This window comes from Watersipora subatra, chromosome 8, assembly GCF_963576615.1.
Source record: "Watersipora subatra chromosome 8, tzWatSuba1.1, whole genome shotgun sequence".
NCBI classification, from domain to species: domain Eukaryota; kingdom Metazoa; phylum Bryozoa; class Gymnolaemata; order Cheilostomatida; family Watersiporidae; genus Watersipora; species Watersipora subatra.
The window spans coordinates 7,601,785-7,621,293 of record NC_088715.1 but is presented as its reverse complement, the minus strand read 5'-3'; the positions used below and the strand labels follow the sequence as shown (position 1 = coordinate 7,621,293).

Here is a 19,509-nt window from a genome sequence, read left to right as displayed (position 1 = left end):
CCTTTCACGGGTGACGCGAATGTCGCCTATATTTTGCCCTATTTTTCCGGTAAAACGATATTAAACTTTGTGGATGCAATAATTCTGCTAACTTACCTCTAACTTGTCAAAGAACTCTAAATAAATACAGTATACATTGAGAAACCGAGAAATATCTCTGGGCAAGGCCACGCATAGTATCACACACTAACAACTGGTAGAGCTACCAGTTGTTATTTATTGCTTGCAATTAACCTGCGATGATATTATAGCCTGTGTCCTGCTTTGCAATCTGTTGGGGGCTCTCAATTTATATTTCATTCTAAACTTGAAGACATGTTTAATTTATATCTATATTTAACAATGTTGCATAAAAGTTCGTTGCACTCATTGATATGCTTTCTACAGTTTGCAGCCAAAACTAGCTTTCTAAGTGCAATAGAAGAGGAGTTACGAGCATCAATCAATTCTAATATCTGATTACCGCAATGATGCTATCAAATAATATGCTATAAATTTGCAAATTTATAAGTTATATACATGTAATTATAATCTATCAAATGCTACAAATATATACATGTATATTCATGAGCAAGTCACATAAACGAACCATACTTAGATTACATGCAGAAACAAAAATTAATGTTTTTAAAACAAGAATATTTGCATCGTTTGCTCGGATAGCTGCGTTCCGATTGTCGCTTTCGATGGAACAAACATATTCTGGTTGTCCAACATCTTTCGACATGCCTTCTGATTTCAATTTTTGTTTTACACTGCTGAACTAGTCAATGTTAGCGGCCAAACAATCTTTGGGCAGACCAAAACTTTTACGCGTTGCATTTAGCACAAATGCAACGCATAAAAGTTTTGTTCGCTAAGCCTAACCTTTAGCCCAAAACTTTAAACTGTTTTTGTATAAATGTGACTTAAACAAGGAACTACTATTAGCCAAAGACAGTTATTAATTATTTTTATGGTGTTTCTTTTAAAGTTATAACAAAAAAGTAAAAAGCTTTGAAGCCGGAGGTTGAGAGAATTGATTGTTTTTGACGATTTACTATTAATACAATTTAGTGGACACTTTTCAACTGATCATTTGATATTATGGGTTCATAAAGATCCAAGATTTTCAAAGTGGCGGTCAAACGGAGGTGGCGATCAAATGGAGGTGGCGATCAAATGGGGGTGGCGGTCAAATAGAGGTGGCGTTCGAATAAAGGCGGCGTTCGAATAGGGGCAGCGTTCGAATATACATGGCGTTCGAATAGAAATGGCGTTCAAATGAAGAAGGCATTCAGCAATAATAATAGCAGTGTCTAATAGCAAGTGGCAGGCAACTTTCATTACTTATAAGCTGATTTTTAATACTCCGACAACACCAGGTAGCACAGCTAGTATATATATATATATATTTCTCAAATTTGGGCATGTGTATGTGTGTAGCTTCAGCTATAGCAATCTTGGAGTAAAGAATCCATAAGCAGAAGATTTGAACTTAGATCCCCGGTTCACCACTCCAACACCTCCCCAATTAGGCCACGCGAGCTTCATATATTCTTTAGGCAATATATGTGGCTATATGGGAGCGTAGCGTGATGGTGTAGCGTCATGAGAAGCGGTAGCTCTTATTAGCGAGCGAGCTCAAATTATCTATTGGCATTGTGCCAGGCTAATAGCAAGTGGCAGGCAAATCTCATTACAGTTCATTGTTTATAAGCTTATTTTTAACACCTGGGCAACGCCAGATAGCACAGCTAATTTATTTATAAAATGTATATACTCTGGGCACAATATGGCCACACTGTCAAGCGTCATAAGTCTATGCAGTCAAAATCGCAAGTTTAACCCAAAAGTCAGCCTGTCACACATGTGATAATATTAACGAGGAAAAAGAGGGATGGAGGTTTAGAATATATTAACATAAATATTTTGTAGTAAAACAATTTATATGATAAATAGGCCATATAAGCAAGAAGAATACCTAAACAAAACCAGCTCACCACAGAAGAAGAACAGTTTAATAACAAATGTTGATGAACTTTGTGTTATCTTTAGGTGACAGATGAGGCTGTATGCAAGCCATACAAGGGCTTATATGCGAGTCATACAAGGGCTTATATGCGAGCCATACAAGGGCTTATATGCGAGTCATACAAGGGCTTATATGCAGGCTAGTGGTGCACTAGTTATGTTTAATCAATTCGCAACAATGCTGCACTCAACCACTACTCACCTCAAGGTGTCAAAATGGCGCTGAAGGACGGGCTTCTGGTAGCTAGGTTGGAGGTTGCGTCAGGGTTGGAAAGTTTGAAAGTTTGCAGAAAGCAGCAATCACGCTAAAATTGGCATCGCGGATATTGTAATGCTAAAACAAAAGTGTGATAAACTGCCAAGCTAGGAATACATCAGTATTGGAAGCTCTGACAGATTAGCGTGTCGCACTGCAGAGATGTGATTGCACCAGTGATGGAAATGATGACAGGGCAGCGTGAAAAACCTGCCAAGCCAGAACAGCATTCGTGTTGGTAGCCTTGCTATAACAGCGCGTTACATGTCAAAACAATTTATAAGTAAATTGTTTGACAGGTAACACGGGCATAGGAAACTTGGAAAATTTAAAAGAAATTGCAATCTCTCCCTACTGCTACAAACAGTGTAATAATTGATGTATTACCACTATGCTCCCATGTATCAAGCATAGTAGCCGTCTAACCATTACAGCTGATGAAGAGATATTAATAAGCTTGTCTATATATGATGTCACCACTACACACGAAGAAAATGTATGGCCATATGATAACCAATTAGAGGAACAAGCACAAACAAGGACATACATACATCGAACCATCGACCAGTCATAAACGAACCGAATTTATTATGGATAGTATGACTTTGTAAAATCATAATATAACTATGCATGATTTTAAAGGTTTTGAAAAAACAGAACTGATGTAATAAATATAGAATAGCATGAAATATGAATATCTCTTTTGCCTTATGTAATATGAATAATTAGAACTGTTTCAGAATGGGTATTATAGCAAAATCCAATTTTTATACGGTAAATCAGCTATTGTCGGTTTTCAGGTTATGGCCAATCTTGTACAAATTATTGACTTAGTCTAATTCTTGAGCGTATCGTATCGTCATGGAATCCCGTAAGATGTCAACTGTCAAGGGGTCAGATATCAAATGTCAGAAAGGAACACTGGCTGACATCGAAGACACTAGAAATATACATTATGAAAATGTTGTAAAAATCCATTGACATTCGACACTAATCCGAGATATATATAGGAGTATATAAGGAAGAGCTGGCAGCAAGCCAAGGCAGAGCGCATCTGGCAGCGAGCCAGAGACAGCAACTTGGCAGCGAGCCAGAGACAGCAACTTGGCAGCGAGCCAAGCAGCAAAAGGGGCGCATAAAGAGAGGGTGATATAAACAATAGGAGCCTGCAGGAAACAGCCTGCAGAGGATCAACCCATTGAGGAAAAACATACAGCAGATACAATTTACCCCAAGAGGTGGGAAGCCAGGAAAACTACAAAGCTCTGAGAGAAGAGAATTCATTCAGCCCCCCCCCCCCTTGCCAGCAGAAGGAGCCATCACTACACACCGCGTTACTACACGCCTCCAGACGCGTAACTATCAAACCTAGAAAGGACATAACTAATAAGGCTATTATACAAGCGTATTGTTATTTTTGCTTTGGCTAGTTAGTATTGACAGAATTACTGTTATTTTTGATCTTCTAAAGAAAATAGAGTTTACAGACACTTGAAAACAAACCAATGGCACATTTTTGTTGTTTATTAGATAATTGCCTACAAGCAGTAGTAGGCCTCGCAATCTCAATACTACTTGTTGTGAACTTTGATACTTGGGCTCATCATTGTAATAGCGCTACTGTCAAAACAAATTGCAACGAGAACTATAGGAGTGCCCACCTCCATTGATTGAGTTATTATTTCAATTTGGCCTTATAGCAGCAGTCTGATTTTTGTGGGGCAGAAGTGCCACTTTGTCTGCGGTCAAATTTATCTTGGGAGAAATTAAACTCTTGGGAGATCTAGAGGCTAACCATTACACATAAAACCGCAGAACCATAATACTACTACACTCAGAGGAAACGCACACATAAAAACAACACATTTTACATTATCATTCAAATGTTATAATTATTATTATTACTATTAAAAAATTAATTGCAAATCATATTTCAAATTAAATAATATATATAATATAAATTATAAATATAATAGATTTAAATATTTCAATTTTCTCCCTTGACAGTTCAAATCCTATTCATGGCCCTATGATTGTAAAGGTTGGCACTTCACATTCACACTTAGCCAGTTGACATAAAACTCTAATGCCCCACCTGGGGCGACTGTGATAAGCGTGAAGAAGAAGATTTTATAATACACCTCTCAACAATATACATGTACCACCACCACTATAAGTCAACAAGACATCACTCTAAGTCGACAATATACCTCTCTACGTGGCCCTACGTCAACAATACCCCACTCTTCATCGACTTTAATCAACTGTATCATTATTCATCAACAATGAAGCTGATACATTATGTATTCTCAATAAATGATCGTTATTTATTATTTTCTCAATCAAGTACCTGCAGGGTAAACATGAAAAATACGCGGGTTGTAGCGAGTAAAAGGGAGAATGAAACTTTTATGATAAGAATTGAATGACAGGATAGAAAACCACCGTATACATTCTACACCGTAGCGCTCCTAAGACCTGTCGAATAGAAACTACTGTATATTTTACGTTGAAGTAGATTGTGGTAACTTTCTACCTCCGAAGTAAAAGAAAGAAATTTCAAAAGATCTACCGTATTTGACATGAAGCAATTATTTTAGCTTCAATACTTTATAATAGCCTTGCCTCTATTATGCTTACGCAACTAACGATGGTGGAAGCTAGACAAATCGTTAGCTGTCAGCTTTTTACTGTGGTGATCCTGCTATAAGTTCGTCATTTCTGACGGCTGACAATCAGGCAATATCTTGCTCCCGTACCACTTTACGGCAAGCCGTGATTGCGTGGGGTAAAATTTTCTTTGTGTAGAAGATTTCATTAAAGTAGTTTCATTCATAGTAATATGTCTGATGATTTCAGCCAACATGGACAAAGTCTAGATCAGCAGGTTTGGCAGTATAATATTTTTAATGTTTACTTTAACGTTTTCGTGTTCTGCCCTAAGTCGTCGCCAATGTACTGTTGGTTCGGGTGTGTCGATTGATTTTCAAGTTTGCGACAAAGAGTGGTTACCCAAATTAGTACTAGCTTGTGATGAGTTATTGTTCAGTTATTTTTTGTTGACGCTGCTTTATGTGAGTGGAAACTTGTTTTTAACCCTGTTCGTAATTTTTTTAATTCATTCCGCTGAATGATGCTTTATTTTGAACTAAGAGCAGGCGTGTAAGATCTAAATGCTAAAAAGAACAATTTGCTGTGAATAAAATCGGAGGGTAAATTAGTCAGAGATAAAATCTTATCTACTATTTTTGTTACAGATTGTTTGAAGTGTAGCAGCACGGCTTGTTAATATTACATTTTATGCCATATTAGAATATTTATGGAAACTGGGATTTAGTCCTTCACGTTATTTTTGGGAATTTTGCTTCTGTCAATTGTGTTCTTTTTGCTTACAGTTTGCTGGTCTGGACATTAACGGATCTGCCCAGGGCGTTGCCCAAGGTAGAGATAATAAACAGCAATGTAAGTAGTGGCTGGCATTTTTGGAGGATAATGACAAGCTCATGGTCTCGTCTCATTTGTAAAATACGTTTTGAATTACTTTACTACATTACAAGCATAACTTGAGATTGTCATATTTTTGCACTGTTCATTGCCTGGTTCTCGATTGTAGACACCGCGCCTGCTCGAGGGCGATATGTGCCTCCTCATGCTCGTTCTTCTGGTGGTCAACAACGACCGCCTTCAGACATGCCTCCAGACATGCACCGCGGAGGTGGCTATGGTGAGTAAGCAAATTTATTTTTATTTTTCAAACCTTCGTTGATGGTATGAATGATTTCTGTTCTGCTGATACCGTTTCCAAAAGCATGCTTTGTTATTTGGACTGTCTAAGATGATATGCATGTCAAGGAAGGCATGCAAACCGTGTATGCATGGTTATATATTTTGAGCCTTTACTGGAGTTTTTTCTGCACAAAAACAGATGGAGCTAACACAACTAAAATCAGTTGACCAAGTGCATTGTTACCTTTTAGAAAAGGTTTTAATTCATTAGTCATGTATGGGCAGTGTCTGCTTGCTATTTATATCCGACTAGCATGTGTCTTGTGAGGATTTGTAGGAACAAACATTGTACTAATACATTGTAATAATCTGTCTACCGCCTGAAAAATGTAACCTGTATATATATATATATATATATATATGTAAACATGAACATTTTGTGCAAGTATTTTTAATCTCAAGTTTTATTGTACATGGCAACTAGGATTGTGAGGCATTGAAGCTGTCCAGGGTTTTATGGTTTTTGTAAAAAGTAGATTTTCTTCGGGTTTAATGCGCTTAGGAGTGTGCAATCAATTGACTACTGCATGGCTGTGACATACTTATTATTGCTATTGCACAGCTAATACAGCCACATAGATCCCGATGAAAATTCACTGCATGTGTTTAAAATGTGAAACATTTTAAATCTGGGCATTGCCTATTCAGTGAGCATTTGTCAATGCACAGGGATGATTTTTTATTGTTATGGTTACAAACTTGATTGCAACCAACATCATGGAAATGCTGATGATTTTATTTTTTGGATCTGCTATCAAATTTTCTTGATAAGTTTTATGAACAGATCTAACACTATCCTCTTAAAGATCTGATGCTAAAGCTCGTTGCTAACTGTTGGTTGTTTATTCTAGATGGTAGTAGGGGATATGGTGGAGGTGGTGGATACAGAGGTGGACGTGCCAGAGGTGGCTATAATAGAGGGTGAGTCTTTACATTTTTATGAGACTTCGTGAGAGTTAGTGAATTTAATAGTTCGTATTCTCCCACTAATTTGGTCCTACATAACTGTGTTCTAAATTTGAAGAGATCAAGGTGGATATGATTACAATCAACGAAGCGGTGGTTGGTCAGGGCCCCCTCCTGCACAGGCTTATCCTGCACAAAATATCAATGGTGGACCTTATGCTATCAATTCAAGGTACATTTTGTTCCACAAGTTTACCTACCAGCTCTTAGAATAAAATGGTTTACCTACCTACATAGAATAAAATGGTTGCGCTACAGATCTATCCTTGTGGTTTTCAATCAAAAGACCATTAGACAATGCATTTAAACATATTGTTGCCAGACTTGTACCAGTTCATTGGCTTTAATCTGCATTTTAGCCACCATTGTTGATTGCCAACATCATCTGTAAGCGCTGTAACTTCACCATCGAATTCCATTCCGAATTATTGGAATTCTTTCAGGTGGATCCCCGATGAAGGAGCTAACTATGGAGCAATGAACCGTGGAGGGCGACAATCAGGAGGCCCTCCCAACAGACATGAACAATCTGGTAACTACAGATATGAAGCAAGTTCGAGGTGGGACCAACCAGCGCCTGAAAAACAGGATTGGACAAAACCTTCACCTCGTAATGAAAGGCTCGAGCAGTTAGTATTCCTCTTTATTTCAATTTTTATTTCTCAAATTTACTTCAATTAGGCTTGCAGTTACATTTCATATCTAGTGCTATACTGGTTAGTGTTTGACATTGAGGTCTGGCTCCGTGTAACCTAGTTGACAATAGGCCACTATCTGCAACTATATAATTTGGACCAGTGTCGCACCAACAAAGATGGATACAAACTGAAGCGTTCAAAACTTAGTGCGATGCTTTGAGTTATTACTTCGATGTGGATCAATGTGCAAAATTGAGATTTCTCTCATTGCATTAGCATTGTATCTACTCTAAAACTTGTTGGACCAACTAACAAATAGGGTAACTTAACGTCATACCAGTTGGTTGATCTTTTGGAAGATAGACAAATTTTTGGTCGCATACAATGGCTACATGTTGCGGTAAAAAGCAAAATTCACTTATTGTCCATCTTGTGCATGTTTGCAATATGGAGTGAACTCCTTTACTTAATGCAAGTGGTACATCAACATACAGCCATACCTCTACATATGAGTGCCTCAACATGCAAAAAAGTCGAGATAGGAGCTGAATTTTTAGCGAGTTTCCTCTTTGAGATACAAGTAATCTTTGACAAACGAATGTACGGGCCACTCCTTGCTGGACACTACACTATATGGTCGAGTATGCGAGAAGTCGCTTTCAAGAACAGCATCGTTCAGTCTTTCTCATTAAATCAGCTTGAAAAAATGTTCCCCACTTGTTGGCTAAAAATTACAGGGAACACACGATAAAAGCGTACAACCGAAAACATACAAAAAATATGACGACAAAATTAAAGTAAGTTTAATTAAAAATTATTAAGTGAAATTTGTTAAGTTGAAATTCTGACGGGTGTGCAACACATGGCGTCTAAATTGATATGTCGAGAAAAAAATAGCTCATTTATGCTTGACTGAAATAATTTCAAATCAACTTGATTCCGTGTTCATTAATTTACAGCACATTTTATATTGAATAATATCAGTAAGGTTCATGCAGAACGCTACATTCGAACCTCTGCTTATGGGGGTCCTACCACACAAAGTTGTCGTCAGAATAGTCACTTTTAAAATCACTGTCGTCACTTTTAAAATCACTGTCGTCACTTTTAAAATCACTGTCGTCACTTTTAAAATCACTGTCACCTTTCTAAGTTGGTAGCCAAAACAACCTTTTTCTTCATATTTGTTATTTTAATACAAATATCCATTCTGGTGGTACTGGGTTGCGTTAAAAACCTGAAACTTGCTCAGTTTGAACTTCTGCTAACCAAAAGCATGGCTAAACCAGCTATCTTCACAAACTTATTAGTGATGTTTGGGAGTGTTGCTGATTACTCTGCGAAGAGTGACAGCCGTCTTGGGTTTTTAGGGCTACATTTCTTGTATTGAAAATAGACCGAGATTGTCTTTCATAATCACTGTCAGTCACAGACTTAGAAACGGATTTGCTGTCAATGTCGCGGCATTTCATTGCTGTTTACTTTAATTATATGGCAGTCTATAAATGCTGAGCCAGATGCTTCAAACACAAACTAGTAAAGTTTCGGTTGAACGTGTTGAATTATGGGCAAATAATAAGTTAGTAAAGGTACAGCTACACGTAACAAATATTTCTTTGGTTCTAACAAAAATCACGATATGATTGAAACGCACAGAATTATTCTGCGCTGCTAGAATCGTGTGCTAGCGAGCACGATTCCAGCAGCTTTGCAATTAGTATAGTCCAAGAGACGTATAATGACACACAATAAAAGTATAAGTGCAATTCAACATAGTACACACGATGCAACTGCTTAGTTTGCGTTATTGTATGTATTTATTGTTTGAACGCTATAGCTACAAATTGTTTATTTTTAATTATATTTCCTTTTTAGCAGCAAAAATTTTGTGGTAGAAAATGCTGCCATCTTTAGAGCAATCAAGTCATGTGCATCGTATTTACTATGGTGAATTTCCGTAATATTTTTCTTGCGTGCGGCATTATGTTCTCGGACTACATATATTCTAAAATTTGCTAGAGTCATGCTCGCTAACCAATAATAGCGCAATTTAAACAGATACATCGTGTGTTCTATGTTGAATTGCTTTCGTACTTTTATTGTGTGTCGCGATACATGTCTTGGACTATACTAATTGCTAAAGTTGCAAGAGTCCGTGCTCGCTAATAATTTGTTTAATCTGTAAAAGCGTTTCGCCGACGAACTCGGTGGGCATGCAAATAATTCTGTGAATTTCGACCGATTAATTATGCGTTTTTCGTGATTTCGGCCAGAACTCAGAAGCAACGAAAAATTCGTTACGTGTAGCCGTGCCTTTAGTAATTCTACTTACGCAATCATCGTCACCTACATTGATAAATGGTCGTCTCGTCTGTCACTTTTTAAATATCCCTGTCGTCGGGTCGTCAGAATCGTCACAAAACATGGGAGGACCCCCGCTTATGGTTCCCTCTTCGTCCAAGTTTTGTGACATTTGATACTTATTTGAAATTTGAGCTAAAGTGTTTTCACATGCCGAAAAAACAACTACATGCGACCTCTAAAATTATTCAAAACATCACAATTCTGTAAATAACAGTAAAAATAAACTATGAATTCGAAACAAATAATAACAATAAAGTGCCACTACAGTTAATTTTTAATTAAATCGCATTTCACCTCGTTCACATTTCGTCCATATGTGTTGCCACATAAGATGCTTATGATGCTGCATTTGGTCATTGTATCTAGCCACAGTTTTGTTGTAGGAGTCAGTTAATGCCTCCCTTTATTCGATAGCTTCACGGGTGCTATTATTAGACCAACAGTAATACCATAGCTAAGCTTTTCAATTAGAATTCATCGATTTTTTTCGCACCATTGCAGTGAACTCTTCGGTACGAGCAACACTGGCATCAACTTCAAGAACTATGAGGATATTCCTGTAGAGGCGACAGGAAATGATGTACCCAGCTGTATAACAAGCTTTACTGAGTCTCCGGTAGGTTTTTTCTGCATTTTCTTTACAGGATAGAATGGGTAATGTGGGTGCCTGTGGTTGTTCCTATTTTTATGTTCTGGTCATAAGTGTTTTCATACGTTTTTGGTTGGAGTAGCTAGGTGGGAGTCCAAGGTAGCTTAGTGGTTGGTGATGAATAAATCATAATCATTTTTTATCAGCTTTTACTCTATGGCGATTAGTTGAGCTAAGCGGTTGATGCCCATGTTTTATGTTCTAGGGGTTCCATATAAGTTACAAACCCTCAAGACAGAAATTCCCTAGGGAATTTTGCTCATACTTTAAGGAAAAAATTTGCTTGGAATTTTTCCTTGTCTTTGATTTACCGTATGTCGGGACATTCATATAGCTGTAGTTACTTTTCGAATATGATTTTGACATTGGTAGTTGTGGCGCTAACATAGTCTGGTTTAAAAGGTGAATTAGACGATTGTTTGATGAGGCATTGTATTAATGACTGATGCAGGAACTATTTGACTGATTATTGGAGGAGTGCGGGGATTCCCTGAAGGTTATACATGTGTGAAGGGATGTTGTAAGAATGAGAGATTACGCAACAGATTATATTATCAATGTGATTTTATCAGCATCACATGATTGTCAGATACGGAGCAGGTGTTGATAAGATTCGTGCTAGGATTTCTTTCACCTTAATGCTGGATGCATGTCCAGTTTATTAACAGTTTTTCCCAAAATGGAAGGTTGTGACCGATGTAACATAGATATTACTGATCTAACTGGCGTGTCTCTTTCAGCTCTGCGAAATAATCAGGAGTAACATTGAGCTGACCAAATATGATAAACCTACCCCTGTGCAGAAATACTCAATTCCCATCGTTTTGAAAAAGAGAGACTTGATGGCATGTGCCCAAACTGGATCAGGCAAAACTGCGGCCTTCCTTGTGCCTGTTCTGAACCAGTGAGTCATTCGCCACCTCTTTTTTGCTTCAACTCTTTTTATTGGTCAATGTGGTAGTCATGTGATTGCATTCCCTATCCATGTTCAGTTTATTCATTCTATGGCCACCTCGGGCTCAGCTTTCAATCTCAGCTTGGTTTAGCGAACAAGTATGTTCGCTAAGGAGTATGTGTCTGCATGGAGCGTGGAGTATGTTCGTTCCATGCAGACACGGCGCACTATTTACATCTCAACTAGGAATGAGTTGCATATGGGCTTTATTTAAACATTCTCATGTGTTAGAACAAATGATTTTAGTCGATTCTGCTAGTCTGCAGCATTTTGCTGATTAGGAGAGTGAGTCGTTCATCAAACAAATAGTTCATCAACTACTTAGAATAAATATGCTTGTAGGATTTTCGAGGGAGGTCCAGGTGATGACAGTGGCACGGAGCCACCAAGGAATTATAATCGAAGGAAGCAGTTCCCAATAGCCTTGGTTCTAGCTCCGACTCGTGAACTTGCCTGTCAAATCTTTGACGAGGCGCGCAAGTTCTCCTACAGGTAGTAAATGTTGAGAGTCTATAGCATTTTTGGCAGCTGCCTTTTTCCATCTTACCTTCTACAGTCTGTACAATATTTCATGAATATGTCTAACATGATCTCCATGTGTCATAGCATTACCTTTTTGGTGGCTGTGTTTGATGTGCCTCTTTAGCAACCTATGTTGTCCCGGCCTTTCCCTTTGGGTTTGAACAATTTTTTTCAAAATTTGTCAAGAAATACAATTGAATATGGTTACTTTTTAATAGATTCTCAGATTATTTGTATCTTTTTCTTGATCCTGTCACTATATGGGAATTATTTTGGCACCCAAACTGGCTTTAAGCTCGTCAACTCATTCTTTGTTATCCCATCACTCCTAGTTTTGAATAGCTATACTTTTCGTATTCCTCTAAAATTTATCACATTTCTGGCAGTGTTTGACTTCATAAATTCGGACAATTTCAATTTTCGGTAGTTATCTCCAAAGCTGCATTATGTGGTGCTATGTGCTAATGATCTTACTATAGTTGTGTAGAATAATTTTGTTTGCGAAGAGACCCTGCTAACTGTCTGACAACCATTTCAACAGGTCAATGGTAAGGCCAGCTGTGGTTTATGGTGGTGCCGATGTTGGTGGACAGATGCGAGAACTTGACAAGGGCTGTCACCTCCTTGTCGCCACTCCTGGCCGATTGGTGGACATGCTAGACCGGGGAAAAATTTCCCTGGAGAAGATCAGGTGGGTTGCATTGAGTATTCTGTTTTCATATGGATATTGATAGTCTGTTCCTCGATAAACGCAGCCCCAACATACAAGAAATATGAGATATGAGTAAAATTTTAACTAATTCTTTCTTGAGATACGAGACAAATGTGAGATACGAGCCAGTTATCGATTTTGACAAGTATGCAAGAGGATGCTTTTGAAAACGGCATCACCCGGCCGTTTTTGTAGTTTCTGTTTGAAAAGTTTTAAAAGGTTGAAATTGCTAGTGAAAGCAAGGCAAAAAGCGCAGCCAAAAACAAATAACAAAAAACTGAAACCGAAGACAAAATTACTATTTAGTGTAAGATTAAAACTTATCTTCAAGTGTGCCTTTAGTAAGTTAAGTTAAGGTTACTTAGCGTCAAAGGCTCAGTGGTGTATCCGAGGTTGGGATATTAAGAGGTGTACATTAAGCTGTCAAGTGTCTCACACTGCTGCTAGTCACTGTCTGTCTCAAAGATAAGAACTCAATACACTAGTGTACACAGCAGTGTTGCATTGCAGATTATAACCAATAGGTGTTTGTTACTTTGAGAGCGTAGGTAGCGGAATTAGAACAGTTAAAAACAAGTTCTGTAACCATATTAACTTGTTTTAGATGGTTTTTGTCAGAGCATTGGAACGGATTAATTTCTATTTAGTTATCTTACATACAAAATAATGCATTAAGGAGGCATTGCACATGCGAGCTCGGTTACGGAATGCATTAAGTTCGTATGTCAAGGTATGCCTGTGTATGTAGTTGAATTAATCAGCAATTGGAAGGATGATCATTGAATGAAGTGCAATAGAGTACATGAAATTGCCACTGTGAATCACATGAAGTCATGTTATGTTTAGCCTTGAGTCATGAGTTGCAGATGGGAAGTTGACCAAAGTCGACTTGTAGGGCCAAGAGATTAAGTTTGTAAGTTAACACAAAGTCGTATCTCTTGCAGGTTTCTTGTCCTCGATGAAGCTGACAGAATGTTAGACATGGGTTTTGAACCGCAGATCAGGCGTATTGTGGAGCAGGATAACATGCCTGCAACGGGAACAAGGCAGACGCTCATGTTCTCCGCTACATTTCCCAAAGAGATTCAGGTGAAGACATTTGGTTATTGCTTCACATTCCTCATGGTATCTAGTCTACATGTAGCTTAGTCTATAAGTGTCGTCAAGGTCACATGGGTCTCTCTTAGTCGTTTCATCGATTTGTTTTCTCTTGTTGCTCTGTTGTTTACCAATAGCTCTATATTCTATAGATGCTGGCAAGGGACTTCCTCCATGATTATGTGTTCCTTGCTGTTGGCCGAGTTGGCTCAACGAGTGAGAACATAACACAAAAGATTGTTTGGGTAGAAGAGGATGACAAACGAAGTTTCTTGCTCGACCTCATTAATGCTGCTGGCCCTGAATCGTTGACCTTAGTCTTCGTTGAGACAAAGAAAGGTGCTGATTCGCTGGAGGACTATCTCTACAGAGAAGGTTTTCCAGCAACAAGCATTCATGGAGATAGGTCTCAGCGTGAAAGAGAGTCGGCCCTCGCTTCCTTCAGAAATGGCAGGACGCCTATCCTAGTAGCGACAGCTGTAAGTGGTGTTTTGTGTCATTTCATGAGGTGGCCTCTTAGTTCACCGTATGAACTATAGTAGAACCTTAACTTAAAAAGCTACCATATTTTCCGGACTAATAGCCACTCCCCTATATAAGCCATATCTGCTTTATTTGTGAAAAACCGATAATAAAACAATACATAGGCCGCATCTTTGTATAGGCTGCAGAACTCATAACAGCGCTTTTTAACACTGCAGCAACTTTGCTGGTTAAAACAGAAACGTTCGCTGAAACCCATGAAGCCGTCTTTTTCAGTGTCATAGTTGAACAATCTCATCAGCGTGTGCAGTCACACGGTTTGCTTCCTGGATAGCAAGATCGATGGCCTTCAGCTTAAAACTTGCTTCATACGAATGTCTTCGTTTGGGTTCCATAATGATGGGGCAAAAATTTGAAAATAATTAATAGTTGATAATTTGTCCTCCGTGTTCCAGTTACTAGCTGAATGAAAAAGCAACGTCTGCTTCTCTGCTCAACTTTTCTTTAGTTTTGAGTTTAATTCCGGTTAGCGCGCCCCTAGCGATGAAAGAAAAAACAACAGAACAGCCGCAGCCTCTAAATAAGCCGCATGGCTCAAAACATCTGAAAATGTAGCGGTTGATACACCGGAAAATATGGTAATTCGCTGCAGAATCTGTTTCACAAGTGGAAAATTTATTGAGTCGGAACGAGCAACCTACCTTACCTACAAACTTCCGAATCTGTTCCAAGTCACCACAAACAAAACTCCCGCATAACATTTTGATGAATAAATATGTACCATATATCGATTCTCGAACGCAAAATAAAGCTATCAAACTAAGGCGTCTGCGTATACGCTCAACTTTGATTAAAAGGAAATAAAATAACATGATGCTAACATTTTTAAGGGTTTGAGACATTTTCACCGCTATTAATAAAGGTGAAACATAATAATGGTTACTATCATTAACGCTACCAAGTTTTTTACCAAGACATTTGAATGTTCCAAATATTTGCCATTGGAGCTTAAACAATAACTGTCATGCACAACTTTTATCGTATCTTTTAGGTAAGTCAGACACGCTGATTCCGATTTTGTACTCAAAATAAAGATTGGTCCACTAGCCTTCAAAGTCATTTAGGCTTTTTTAAAGCGTTTCAATATCCGTCTCAAACAACACAATCGGCATAACAAGCTCCGCCCATAAATATGTGATGAAACCTAGCTTTTTCAGGAACGGAAGTTAGGGATGTTTAGTCCGATTTAGAATACTAGAGATAGGTGTCTTAAAACCCATTATCTAAACCCAGCCTGTAAAATAATGTCTTTTATGAAAGGTATATAAACTATTTAAAATTGTTCGTCGCTTCTTACATGATGATTAAATAGGTTGAACGCTGAGAAAAATGAGTTCAAAAAAGCGCGATAACCACGCTAGATTGTGATAAAATTAATCTTTTAGAGTACAAAATCGGAATCGCCGTGTCTGATTTACCTAGAAAATACGATAAAAGTTGTACATGACAGTTATGGTTTAAGCTGTTATAACAGTTGATAAAAAATTAACATTTCGCATCATCTGATGCCATAAGAAAGCCAGAGGTTTGTTGCAGAATCAGTTTAGACACCATTTTGACCTCTTCACGCTACTCTGGTTGATAAGTTAGGCGTGTTTAGAGTAGAACAATTGACCACTATTACTATAGCTATTACTATTGATGGCATTGTTACTGTTAAAAAAATAAATGTTGTCTTTGCTATTGATCTACAATTTGTGTAGCCTGTAGCTGTGATGCATCTGATCATCACTGGTGCATTCATCTGATCGGTGAATGCACCAGTGATGATGCTGCATCACAAGGTGAATGCAATCGTACAGCCTGCTTGTGCTTATTATTTCACTTGCACGCTCTTACAGGTTGCCGCCCGTGGCCTTGATATACCAAATGTAAAGCATGTCATCAACTTCGACTTACCCAATGATATTGAAGAGTATGTGCATAGAATCGGTCGAACTGGTCGTGTCGGCAATCTTGGTAAGTCTGCATTGTCCTTGTAACATCGTTACTTAGTAAAATTCTTTAGTTCTACAGACCAAGGTCTCGGCACCAGCCATATTTTTTCTCACAAGACAGAGCGGTTTAACTTGGTTGACCCAGTTCTACTGTCAATTCATTTGGCAACTGCTGCAGTGGTATTTGCGGTGCCCATGCCAATGACACTCGTTATCGATCATGGCTTTCCTAGCATTTGGCTTCGTGCTTTGCTATGCATAATTGTCCAAACTTGGCTAGTAGGCAACAGTTATTGAAGGCCTTTTTTGACATGATCTGATATGAATTTCTATAACAGCATGCATGATTATATTCATGGCTGGTTTTTGGATGTGTTAATATATTATTGAACTTAAGGTTTATTACCCACTCATTTACAATCGTTTTCAAGCTAGTTAAAACATTATTTTTGGCCATTCTAAAAATACCGCGAAAGCTGTTTTTCAGCTTTAGTTATATCTACTTTTGCATGAGCACCATATAGGCGGCACTGACTGTGTAGGCTCAGGCCTAGATTTTGGTTTTCGCCTTGGAGTATCTGTTAAGTTGTAGCTGTATCTACACATGTTTGGTAATATTCTTGTGGCTCACCGATTTTAACTAGCTTTTACTCGCAGGCCCAACATTTCCCCTTTAATTGCAGAAATGCACTTCGTTTGTATTCAACTTCAAAAATTTGGTTGACACTTGTTATTATGACTGTAGTGCTACTCCATACATAATATCCTTTTAATGAGTAGGTCCTAGTAGTTCTTAAGCAGCTCTTGCTGCCAGAAAGACAAGTTTGGAAGTTTCTGTAGCATAATGAACTTTTACTTGGAAGAAGCTTCCCAATTTTCTTTCGGCATTCTCTCTGCACAACAAAGAGTTTACTATCAGAGTTTTTCTTTACGTCTGAATCTCTTCCCTTTGTAGGTTTAGCGACATCCTTCTTCAATGAGAAAAATCGCAATGTAGCACGAGAAATGGTAGAGTTGCTCGGGGAGGCATCGCAAGAGCTACCTAGTTGGTTAGAGAGCATAGCCTATGAGGCTAGAAGCTCGTATCCTAAACGCAGCAGCAACAGGGGAGGTGGACGTGGGTAAGTTCTCACCATTTGTTTAAGCATAGTGCGAAGTGTGTTCCTCCACATGGTACAAGGACCCATTCTCTAGTTGTTTCGTGCTAATATCAATTGCTTGTCTTTGTCAATTTTAAATCTCTGTAAGGCTTCTATTTTCATGGTAAGACTTTGTGTTATTCAAGAATAACGGTTAGGGCAAACCTGCACGTAAAAGCAGCTACATGCGCATAAGTTTCATTCCGTAAACACTGGTATCGTCTTGATTTTAGTGGCTTTGGAGGGCGTGATTATCGACAGCAGGGAGGTCGTGGTGGTCAGCAGGGTATGAAGCAAGGATATGGTGGAATGCCCCAGCAAGGCGGTGGTTATGGTAACCCTATGTATGCTATGTATGGAGGAGGAGGAGGCTATGGCGGTAGCTACGGCGGTGGATCCTACGGCAACTCGGGCTCTTCTGACTGGTGGGGAAAGTAGACGTCCCTCCTCCGTCCTGTCTCCTTCGCAAAAAGGACGTCAAGCTCGAGTCATTGCTCTCTTATCTTAGCTATATTACAGTATTGTTTAGTCATTTCCTTTATCAAAAAACCAAGTGATTCCAAGCTTGTTTTTGCTGACACACGGTGTCGTCCGATGTATTACCCAGCACGTCTCAGTCAGCCCAGTTTATGTTCATGTTGGCCAGAATCATACAGTCATTAACTAATATAGGGTGGTCCCCTGATAGGCCCATCCTCTTGATCAGATTTTATAAAGAATTTCTTAGGTTCTATTGGACTGCAGTCTAGCCGTCCAATTAACTTTCTTGTTGACTTTTAGCTGGTGTATCCAGGCTGTTCGTAACAGCCAAAAGGCTCGGTATTTTTCTCTCATTGTTATAGATGTTTTAATTAGGTTTTTGTTTGGATCTCATTGTATCTAGCCGCGCTAAGTATTCGCACACCTTTTATTCAAAGTGATGGTCAGATATTTTTAACTTATCGCACCACTTCTCTATTCTCTACTGATAATCATTCTTACGACTGCTGCGCGCATTTGTGGTGTGCATAATCTGTTGGTAGGCACACTTTGAATTTGAATTCTTTCGATTATTGGACTTGATGAGGGAAGTCACAAGTCATTCTTTAGGTAATTTGTACAGTTTAAACAATGTACATAGTATGTATAATTATATCGGTGTGTGCGGATATTTTAGCTTCGGTCTAGCTTTTTAGACCAAACATTTGTCGCATTAACTTTAAATTATTTGGCTGTAATTATTTAATGGCTTGACCAACAATTTTATTCTGGCTCAGAAAATCTGTGAGAACCAATCGTGAGCTGTGCCGGTTTGGTGCTAATATTAGTAGGATTGGGACATAGTCAAGGGCTTTCTATGGCTGACCTAGTTAGCTTAACTAACAGCTGGTATCAGCAATTGTTTTTGTATAACAGTCATTACTATTGGTTACTAATGTTGCTCCACCCTTAGATGGGCAGAGCCTACGCCAGTGCTTTTATCATTTGCACTTGCAGGTGGAGACAATTTCTGTGTGTTCAGCCTTGTCCGCTTCTGGCTGCAGCCGTACAAGCTATATAACCATATTTTTTTTCTCTAATATCTGTCTTTTTGTAAATGCTTGATGGATAAAATATTGTCAGTGCATTTAACAAAGAATAAATATGCATTGTTATCACTTGAAATCCTGTCTTATTCCTGCCTAACCTTTACCTGGTTTACGAGTTTGTAGAAGGAATTATAACACTAAGGTCATTTATATCATGGGTTCCCAACTTTTTTCATTCAGTTCCCCCTTATGCCTTTTTCTTAAATTTGATTCCCAACACACTTATTATATAACTTTAATGACAAAAACAACCGAAGCAAATTATAATCCGATTTTTATAGTACATATTTAACATACTACAAAATTTTATTAGCTTGTATACAGCATGCATACAACACACAACCATACATGACCTTTGGCATG

At 38.4% G+C, this 19,509-nt stretch overlaps 1 protein-coding gene across 2 annotated transcripts; it reads left to right on the top strand.

The window, feature by feature from the left end:
- Positions 1-5,029: 5,029 nt before the first annotated feature.
- Positions 5,030-19,216, top strand: LOC137401649 (ATP-dependent RNA helicase DDX3X-like). Of its 2 annotated transcripts, XM_068088099.1 has the most exons (15): positions 5,030-5,156; positions 5,665-5,731; positions 5,883-5,993; positions 6,907-6,976; positions 7,080-7,193; positions 7,465-7,650; positions 10,525-10,639; positions 11,413-11,576; positions 11,970-12,119; positions 12,691-12,840; positions 13,806-13,950; positions 14,112-14,438; positions 16,344-16,461; positions 17,395-17,560; positions 17,812-19,216. In XM_068088099.1, the coding sequence occupies exons 1-15, from the start codon at positions 5,112-5,114 to the stop codon at positions 18,014-18,016; spliced, it is 2,133 nt and encodes a 710-aa protein (XP_067944200.1). In that variant the 5' UTR covers positions 5,030-5,111; the 3' UTR covers positions 18,017-19,216. The 2 variants fall into 2 exon arrangements, with proteins under 2 accessions (XP_067944200.1, XP_067944201.1); XM_068088100.1 differs by lacking the exon at positions 7,080-7,193.
- Positions 19,217-19,509: the final 293 nt, after the last annotated feature.